General features: G+C 49.7%; 1 protein-coding gene across 1 annotated transcript; it reads left to right on the plus strand.

Annotated features, from left to right (window-relative positions):
• Positions 1-521: 521 nt before the first annotated feature.
• On the plus strand, positions 522-2,378 carry LOC140903740 (sperm acrosome membrane-associated protein 3-like). The gene is made up of 4 exons (XM_073325482.1): positions 522-660; positions 1,058-1,216; positions 1,543-1,621; positions 2,303-2,378. The coding sequence occupies exons 1-4, from the start codon at positions 522-524 to the stop codon at positions 2,376-2,378; spliced, it is 453 nt and encodes a 150-aa protein (XP_073181583.1).
• Positions 2,379-10,613: the final 8,235 nt, after the last annotated feature.

A 10,613-nucleotide genomic window follows, 5' to 3' on the forward strand; every position in this document is an offset into this window, starting at 1 on the left:
CATGACATCACAAGTTCCCAGGGGGTTCTGGAACACTAGCCCTGACTTTGGCACTCAGGAGGAATCTGGGACTTGCTGCTGCTCTACACTCCACAGGCCCAGTGAGCAGCTATCTGGAACGGGATCCAAGAATCCAGGCAGGGGCCAAAACTCACAGTTCCTATTCCAGCTAGGCCCACAAAGGGGGAAGGACAGCCATCAGCACCCCTGCAGCCCTGACAACACTCCATGATCCCCGGGGCTGTCAGCTTCCACGCAGTGCTGGCCCCCTGGGCCCTCTTCGCTGGCCTAGCCATGGCGCCTAGTCTGAGGGCTGCCCAGCAGAGTGGGCAGACAGGCTCCAGGCTCTCATTACTATGGTTGCCCTGCTGATGGTAAGGTCCCACAACAGACACTAACCCAACTGCTTGCCTCCTCCTTCACAGTGCACCTTGTGTAAGCAGCTTGTGCTGGGCCTGGGGCCCCAGCTGTGCTCAGACATCACCTAGAGTGCAGCCTCCAGCTCTGGCCACACTGCAGGAATGGCAGCGCTCGTGCTCCTGTCCATCGTGGCCTGCCTCCTTGTGGGGAACATGGGAAAGATCTTCCGGCGCTGCGAGCTGGCCCAGGTGCTGCACCAGGCAGGGATGGATGGGTTCCGAGGCTACAGCCTGGCTGATTGTGAGTGATCTCCTGGCCTCCTCATGAGGCTGTACATATATTTCCTTCCCCTCCCCCTGGGGCTCGGTGCGTATCCCTCCCCCTGCCCTCCCCCTGGGGCTCGGTGCGTATCCCTCCCCCTGCCCTCCCCATGGGGCTCGATGCGTATCCCTCCCCCTGCCCTCCCCATGGGGTTCGATGCGTATCCCTCCCCCTAGGGTGACCAGACAACAAGTGTGAAAAATGGGGACCGTGTCGGGGGTAATAGGCACCTACATAAGACAAAGCCCCAAATGTCAGGACTGTCCCTATAAAATCGGGACATCTGGTCACCCTACTCCCCCAGCCCCATCCTGCATGGGGCTCTGTGCATATCCCTCCCCCCGCCCTCCCCGTATATTACTAAATCCTGTACCAGGGCTGTGCATGGCGTTCCATGAAAGCCGGTTCAACACGGACACCGTGGATCATGAAGCTGATGGCAGCACTGACAACGGCATCTTCCAGATCAACAGCCGCCAGTGGTGTGATGACTATAAGCGCTCCGCCCGGAACCTCTGTCACATGCACTGCAGTGGTGAGTAACTCCTTTCCAGTCCTGGTCCTGACCCCTAGGCCATGGCTCAGTGCTAGAGACCTGTGCGGCAGGGAGCAGGGTGGGGCCTGTAGGGGGCAAGTCCTCCTGGTAGTCAGGGGAACCAACGTCAGGCCCAAGACATTTTGGAATGGCAAAGGAAGGTCACCCTTGCCTTCAGTGGACAGCAGAGGGCAGCACAATGGGGGCTGGGTTGGTTGGCTGAATGGTGGTATCTCCTGCTAGGAGGACCAGGGCTCCCATGCTACAGTGTTGAGCTACCAAGGGTTATGCCCTATCCTCACTCTCTTCTCCTCCCCCACCACCAGATTTGCTGACCAGTAACATCAACGATGACATCGTGTGTGCCATGCAGATTGTGCAACAGCCAAGGGGAATGGGGGCCTGGTAAGGGGGAGCTGGTGGAGGGGTGGGGGTGGAGTGCCAGTGTAGCAGTGCATGGCAAAATATGCAGCACAGGGTAACATGGCACTATGCTGCCCACCCAGCTCTGCAGCACGCAACATGAAACCGCACAGCACTACACACCGCTATACAGCTTTACACAATGTACTGCTACAGCACGGAACTACATAGTCAATGCCATGAAACACAATGTTATACAGCTGTATTTAGTGCAACAAGGCACTACACCAGACAACCCCACGATACAATGCAGTGTAAAGAAAACATACAGTGTAGCGCAGTACTTTGTTTATACAACCAAACAAAAGACAAAACTCCACAGAGCAACAAGGCTGTTACCATGCTGCCCTGCCCATAGGCAGCTGCATCTCAGTGCTGGACAAGCAATCCTTATGCAGTGTTGCTGTTCCCCAAATGCTCCACCCCGGAGGCAACTACTGCTCAGCACCCTGGGAGTTATCCCCATACATTTTCACTGTGTGGTTGTAACCTGGCTGCCCCACCCGAAAGGCAGCTGCATCTCAGAGCCTGGTGAGTAAACCCTGCATAGCTGTTACCCAGCTGCCCCGCCCAGAGGGCTGCATCTTAGGACTGGCCCATCCCCATGCGACAGCACTGCTCTCAATGCCAGCTGATCTTGCTTTCTTTGTTTATCCTTCTCAGGCTGGCCTGGAGGAAACACTGTGAGGGCCATGACCTCTCACAGTGGGTGGAAGGATGCAATGTGGGAAGTAGATGAAGGAGCACCTTTGGATGCCCTGGACCTGCTAGATGCGGTGTACTGCAGTCACATTAGGCCCCTGCAGATTTAGCACCTCATTGAAATCCTCTGTGAGCAACTGCTTCTCCTTCTTAACTAGCTCCAAAGTGGGTCTTTAACTGTGGGGGAGTGTTGTCCCCCTAGTGGGATTGCACCTTAGGGTGCTGGGAGCAGGTTTTCCTGAATAAAGCTATCTGACAGTCTAATGACAAAAGGGTCACAAGTTTTATTTAGAGACGACAATAGGATCTTGGGGGGGGGGGGCTGAGAGTCAGGACTCCTAGGTTTCAGAGTAGCAGCAGAGTAGGAGTAGAACTCCTAGGTTCTATCCCTCGCTCTGGGATGGGAGTGGGGATTCTAGTGACAAGATTGGGTGAAGGAGGGCTGAGTGTCAGGGCTCCTGGATTCTATTCCCAACTCTGGGACAGGCTGGGAGTCAGGATGCCTGGGTTGTATTCCTGACTGTGGGAATGGCTGGATGTCAGGAATCCTGAATTCTGTTCCCATTTCTGTTAATTCATCTCCTTGGAGCCTGTTTCTATCTATTGTGGCCCCCTTGTCACATTAACTCTGAAGCAGCTACTATCTACAATGAGACCTGGGGGAAGATGGAGTCCTCCTGGCCATCTCAGGGAGGGCAGGCTCATCCCCACAGAAGGGGGGGCGAAAAGTGACCCTTTGCACACAAGGAACTGTAAAATACAAAACTCAATACAATACACTTCTTGGTTTAGCATGGTGAAGGGCCTCTTTGCCTTTCCTGATCCTCCGCTGCGCCCATGTGATTGCTTCATTGTGTTTACATAAATCCCCAGTGGCTTACATGGGAAATGTTTTCAAATTCCCCAGCTAAGGCCACACACATTCCAGTGTCAGTCACTTAAACTGAAGTCAATTCATCTGTCGGACTCTATGGTGGTGGTGGTGTGGAGTGAATGGGGATAAATAGATAGCCAGGTGTTTATGGTGATAGACAGACAGATGCATAGGGCAATAGAAGAACAGACAGAGGTGAAGCTAGGAGTGGGAGAAGAAGACTAGTGGTATTTGAGGTGATCAGAGGGCAAGCAGAAGGAGCTAGTGGCTCTGGGCAGCCCCAGACCTGTGTGAACTGGTCCCATATGCTGGTCAGATTTGCCTGTGCCCTGATCCTAGCCCCACTGCCTGTATGACCAGCATGGGTGCAGGGACCTATGTACCCCTCTAGCTCCAACTGGGAACAGGTTGAAGGGACAAGCCTGAGCATGTTCAGTGCTCCCCTTCTTCAGAGTGTGTTGCACAACCTGGATAGGTGGTTAAAACGCCAGAACAAACCACTCTTGGATACATTACTGCACATAGCCCTGTGGCTGGGGTTTGATTAAATAAAAATTAGCAGCGAAGCTGCAGCACTGCCAAATAGTGCAACCCCCTCCTGCTTTGGTATAAATAATTCAGTCAGCACAGAACCCAGGAGTCCTGATTCCTGCACTAAGCATTGATGAATGGGGAAACTCCACATCTCTCTGCTAGCAGGTTATTTTCCTGCATGTTACAAAGCAGCAACCAGGCAATATATTGGGCCTGAAGCCTTCAGCACCTAGGAAACTCCAACTAGTACAAAATGCTTCAGTGTGTCTCCTCAGAAACTGGCTACCATGAACACATCAAACCTGTCCTGCATTGCCTACTCTGGCTCCCTATAGAATTTAAACAAGTTCAAGGTCTCAGTCCCTGTCTTCAACGTGCTCCATGGACTTGGCTGAGGGTATTGAAATGACTGTCTAAAGAGACTTTAGGTGAAGAAACTGATTATTTGGGTCATTATTTCCTTGGTGCAATCCCGTTCATTTACAAAGAATGGCCGCACAGGCCTGTTTCCATGAACACAGCAGAAACAAACAACAGCAGGCAGTTTCCTTATTCAGAAATCAAAGGACATGTCTACACTAGCACTTCTGTCACTATAACATATGTAGCTCAGGGGTGTGACAATCTCCCCCCCCAGCAACATAAGTTACACCGACAGAAGCACTAGTATGGACAGTGCTAGGGTGGTGGGAGCGCTTCTTTCGCCACCCTAGCTACTGCCATTTGTTGGAGGTGGTTTAATTATGTTGACAGGACAGATCTCTCCCAGTACAGCTGTGCTGCTGTAGGCTCTTTAGTGTAGACATGGCCTCTCTCCCCAAAAAGTACTGCATTCAAAAGGAAGCCCTGCCTCTTGCTTCCTGCCAGGGTCACACTCACAACTAGAGCTGGCTGAAACTTTGGGGTTTCACAAGAAAGTTTGGTATTTTGCAATTTGGTTTTGTTTCAATTCTGGACATACCAAACATTTCAGGGTCACAGTTCTCTCCCATTTCTCACTGAGCGTTGTGTTGAAGCTTTTGAACAATTTTTTAGTTTTCTCATGTTACGGGGGTCAGAAGGATTTCCAAAAACAGCTGAGTTTTCTCACCGTATGTTTCTCCTGCAGCTTTTGTGCTAAATTTAGTTGAGATTTTGGTTGTTAGGATCCAGTAAATATCTGTAGTGGCAAACGTGTTGGCAGTAACTGCAGAAAACTCGTGTTTTCTGTGTGTTACACAGTGATTCTAAGTTTTCCATTATGAAATTACCTTGGTGCGCAGAATCTGGTGGTCATTTCAGTTATTTGCCAGCCTCTTCAGAGTTTCTGCTTTAGAACCAACAAACTCAGCATGATCTAAGACAGTGATTCTCAATCGGGGGTCTGTGGCGGCCCCGACGCCCCCTGCAGGGCTGAAGCTGGAAGCCGAGGGACTGAAACCTGGAGCCCATGCAGGGCTAAAGCTGGGAGCTGTGGGGCTGAAGCCCTGAGCCCCAGTGCTCTCAGCGGGGCAAAAGCTCTGAGCCCAAGGGTGGAGTTGAAGGGGTAGGGGGAAGAGAAGGGAAGGGAAGGGGTCGGAGGCGGGTAGGGGTGCAGGAACAATTTCTATAGTGGGGGTGCTGAGAGCCATTGAACCAAATTGTAAACCATGTATAGAATGTAATCCACTTCAACACCTAGTTCCAGCACCTGTGGCGGCAGGAAGTCAAAGCCGGGCAGTGTGGGGCAGCTGCTGCTCTGGATGGTGCCATGGAGCAGGCAGCAGCGGTGGTCCCGTCTCCTGCTGCTGCCTGGGATTGCAGCTGCTCCTAAGCTCCCAGCCCACTTTGACTGCTCATGCAGTCAGTAAGAGCCCCCCAGGCAGGGGGATCCAGCTCAGAGGATGCAGAGTCCTTGGGTAGCAGTGATGACAAGGGGGCCCTCCCAAGCTACCCCTCTGCCCACACACAGCCCCTAGCTAATCCGTCTCTGCACCCTGAGTTACCCCCTGCCTGCACAGCCCCTAGCTACCTCTGCCTTCACCCTGAGCTACCCCTTTGCTCGCACGCAGCCCCTAGCTACCCCCTCCCTGCACCCTGAGCTACCCCTCTGCTCGCACACAGCCCCTAGCTACCCCCTCCCTGCACCCTGAGCTACCCCTCTGCCCGCACGCAGCCCCTAGCTATCCCCTCCCTGCACACAGCCCCTAGCTCCCCGGCGCATGCATCCTGAGCAACTTTCAAATTTTTTGAGCTGAGCCCCACCCCTTGAGTTATAATTTTTCATTGCTCCACCACGACCCAGACAGGTGAGTTAGGGGGTGGAGGTTGCGCTCCCTCCCTGGACCCTGCCATGTGGAGATGGCCTGAGCCCCACCAGCCCCTGCCCCCCAAATACAGAAGTTAAACTACGCTATGCCTGAGGTCCCCTCCTGCCTTGGAGTCCCAAGTCCCCTCCACCCAGATCCTGCAGTTTTTATAGCATGTTTAGGGGATCTTCAGAAAGAAAAAGGTGGAGAACCCGTGATCAAGGAGATGCATTAGCCCAGGCTACATGTTATTTACATGACAGGTAGCAAAGTACAAGCTCATCCACTGATGTGGCACAACAGGGGTAAGTAAGCAGCAGTTGTCTCTGTATTCTTCTCGCACTGTGTAAAACAAAGCCTTCAACTTGTTTGCATGCTTGAAAATGGCCCCGAATCCAATGATGCAAGATTTCAGGTCTTTCATTTCTTCTTGGTGGTGTTGGTCCTGTTTTGAGCAGGGGATTGGACTAGATGACCTCCTGAGGTCTCTTCCAACCCTGATATTCTATGATTCTATGATTCTGTAGCAGTAGCTGCTGACAGCGCAACGTTAATCAGATCAGCAGGACAGGTATTATGTAGCAGCTCCGTTTTCCAATTGAGTTTAATCTCCATGCCCACTTAGCTATGTAGGAAGCAGAATCTATTAGTTGTGGCCACATTTTCCAAGTTTATTGGTACATCGTGTGACCCGGTGTGCCTAGGGTAGCCCTCACTGGAAATGCCAAGGTCAGGGCAACCTGCAAAAGAGAGAGCAGACATTCCCAAGACTGGTGGTTAACATGAAAGTTAAACTCTTCAACCAGTCACAAACTGTGCTTCTGATCCCCCACACTGGTTATCAAGAAGCAAAAAAAGAAACCACACAGCCCCCTTTATTGCATTCCAGTTCTCTGGCTCCCAGTCAGGACCTAGGTGCAGTAAGGTGAGGAGTTACTTAAAAACTCTTCTCACTACAAAATTTTCTTCTGAACCCCACAGGGCCAGCCACATTGCTTGGTGAGTATTAGGTTGGATCTTGCCCAAAATACCACGCTGCCAGCCAATCCTTTAGTATCTAAAATAAAGGTTTATTAAAATTAAAGAATGGATGGATTCACCAAGGGAAGGTCATGCCTGACTAATCTAATTGCCTTCTATGATGAAATTACTGGTTCTGTGGATGAAGGGAAAGCAGTAGATGTATTGTATCTTGACTTTAGCAAAGCTTTTGACACGGTCTCCCACAGTATTCTTGTCAGCAAGTTAAAGAAGTATGGGCTGGATGAATGCACTATAAGGTGGGTAGAAAGTTGGCTAGATTGTCAGGCTCAACGGGTAGTGATCAATGGCTCCATGTCTAGTTGGCAGCCGGTGTCAAGTGGAGTGCCCCAGGGGTCGGTCCTGGGGCTGGTTTTGTTCAATATCTTCATAAACGATCTGGAGGATGGTGTGGATTGCACTCTCAGCAAATTTGCGGATGATACTAAACTGGGAGGAGTGGTAGATACGCTGGAGGGCAGGGATAGGATACAGAGGGACCTAGACAAATTGGAGGATTGGGCCAAAAGAAATCTGATGAGGTTCAATAAGGATAAGTGCAGGGTCCTGCACTTAGGACAGAAGAACCCAATGCACAGCTACAGACTAGGGACCGAATGGCTCAGTATCAGTTCTGCGGAAAAGGACCTAGGGGTGACAGTGGACGAGAAGCTGGATATGAGCCAGCAGTGTGCCCTTGTTGCCAAGAAGGCCAATGGCATTTTGGGATGTATAAGTAGGGGCATAGCGAGCAGATCGAGGGACGTGATCGTCCCCCTCTATTCGACATTGGTGAGGCCTCATCTGGAGTACTGTGTCCAGTTTTGGGCCCCACACTACAAGAAGGATGTGGATAAATTGGAGAGAGTCCAGCGAAGGGCAACAAAAATGATTAGGGGTCTGGAACACATGAGTTATGAGGAGAGGCTGAGGGAACTGGGATTGTTTAGTCTGCAGAAGAGAAGAATGAGGGGGGATTTGATAGTTGCTTTCAACTACCTGAGAGGTAGTTCCAGAGAGGATGGTTCTAGACTATTCTCAGTGGTGGAAGAGGACAGGACAAGAAGTAATGGTCTCAAGTTGCAGTGGGGGAGGTTTAGGTTGGATATTAGGAAATACTTTTTCACTAGGAGGGTGGTGAAACACTGGAATGCGTTGCCTAGGGAGGTGGTGGAATCTCCTTCCTTAGAAGTTTTTAAGGTCAGGCTTGACAAAGCCCTGGCTGGGATGATTTAATTGGGTATGGGTCCTGCTTTTGAGCAGGGGGTTGGACTAGATGACCTCCTGAGGTCCCTTCCAATCCTGATATTCTATGATTCTATGAAAAAAGAAAGAACAAGAAGAGAGTGGTTAAATGGTAAAGCAGTCACATACATACAAAGACTTCAAAGTCCATATGTCAGGTTCTTAGCAGTATTGGTGAATTTGCTGTCTTGAAAGTCCCGCTGGAACACATCCACAGCTCGGATAAGTCATTCAGTCCTTTGTTCAGCGCTTCAGTTTGTAGAAAAGTTACTCCAGAGGTAAGAAGCAGGACTGAATATAAAATGGAGGTGATGCAGCTGCCTTTTATAGTCCTTTTGCCATGTGTCTGGTACTTCCTTTGTTCCAAACACAAACTTTATAGCACTTGGAAAGGCCTTAGAGTTCTCAGTTCACAGGCATGCCCCTACATGCCTTGCTGAGCCATGTATCCCCTGGCTCCTTTCATAGAATCATAGAAGATTAGGGTTGGAAGAGAACTCAGGAGGTCATCTAGTCCAATCCCCTGCTCAAAGCAGGACCAACCTCAACTAAATCATCCCAGTCAGGGATTTGTCAAGCTGGGCCTTAAAAACCTCTAAGCATGGAGAGTCCACCACCTCCCTAGGTAACTGTACCCCACTCTTGAACAATGAGGGAAAAGTAGGCTGATTGGGGAAGCAGCCACAGCTGGGGCCATGCCCCAATCAGGCCACACCTGGTCCTGTTATAAGGGATCAGGGAGGAGCTGGGTCAGTCTCCCTCTAGCTCATAAAAACATGAGAATGGCCATACTGGTTCAGACCAAAGGTCCATCCAGCCCAGTACCAACAGTGGCCAATGCCAGGTGCCCCAGAGGGAGTGAACCTAACAGGTAATGATCTAGTGATCTCTCTCCTGCCATCCATCTCCACACTCTGAGAAAGAGAGGCTAGGGGCACCATTCCTTACCCATCCTGGCTAATAGCCATTTATGGATTTAACCTCCATGAATTTGTCCAGTTCTCTTTTAAACCCTGTTATAGTCCTAGCTTTCACAACCTCCTCAGTTCCAGAGGTTGACTGTGCACTGAGTGAAGAAGAACTTCCTTTTATTTGTTTTAAACCTGATACCCATTAATTTCATTTGGTGGCCCCTAGTTCTTATATTATGGGAAAAAGTAAATAACTTTTCCGTATTCACTTTCTCCACACCACTCATGATTTTATAGACGTCTATCATATCCCCCTTTAGTCGCCTCTTTTCCAAGCTGAAAAGTCCTAGCCTCTTTAATCTCTCCTCATATGGAACCCATTCCAAACCCCTAATCATTTTATTTGCCCTTCTCTGAACCTTTTCTAATACCAGTATATCATTTTGAGATGAGGGGACCACATCTGTATGCAGTATTCAAGGTGTGGGCATATCATGGATTTATATAAGGGCAATAAGATATTCTCCGTCTTATTCTTGATCCCTTTGCTAATGATTCCTAACATCCCGTTTGCTTATTTGACTGCCGCTGCACACTGCGTGGACGTCTTCAGAGAACTATCCACGATGACTCCAAAATCTTTCTCCTGATTAGTTGTAGCTAAATTAGCCCCCATCATATTGTATGTATAGTTGGGATTATTTTTTCCAATGTGCATTATTTTATATTTATCCACATTAAATTTCATTTGCCATTTTGTTGCCCAATCCCTTTTTTGTTTTGTGAGATCTTTTTGAAGTTCTTCACAGTCTGCTTTGGTCTTAACTATCTTGAGCATAGAATCATAGAATCATAGAATATCAGGGTTGGAAAAGACCCCTGAAGGTCATCTAGTCCAACCCCCTGCTCGAAGCAGGACCAATTCCCAGTTAAATCATCCCAGCCAGGGCTTTGTCAAGCCTGACCTTAAAAACCTCTAAGGAAGGAGATTCTACCACCTCCCTAGGTAACGCATTCCAGTGTTTCACCACCCTCATAGTGAAAAAGTTTTTCCTAATATCCAATCTAAACCTCCCCTACTGCAACTTGAGACCATTACTCCTCGTTCTGTCATCTGCTACCATTGAGAACAGTCTAGAGCCATCCTCTTTGGAACCCCCTTTCAGGTAGTTGAAAGCAGCTATCAAATCCCCCCTCATTCTTCTCTTCTGCAGGCTAAACAATCCCATCTCCCTCAGCCTCTCCTCATAACTCATGTGTTCTAGACCCCTAATCATTTTTGTTGCCCTTTGCTGGACTCTCTCCAATTTATCCACATCCTTCTTGTAGTGTGGGGCCCAAAACTGGACACAGTACTCCAGATGAGGCCTCACCAATGTCGAATAGAGGGGGACGATCACGTCCCTCGATCTGCTCGCTAT

The sequence above is a fragment of the Lepidochelys kempii genome, chromosome 27, assembly GCF_965140265.1.
Source record: "Lepidochelys kempii isolate rLepKem1 chromosome 27, rLepKem1.hap2, whole genome shotgun sequence".
Taxonomy (NCBI): Eukaryota; Metazoa; Chordata; order Testudines; family Cheloniidae; genus Lepidochelys; species Lepidochelys kempii.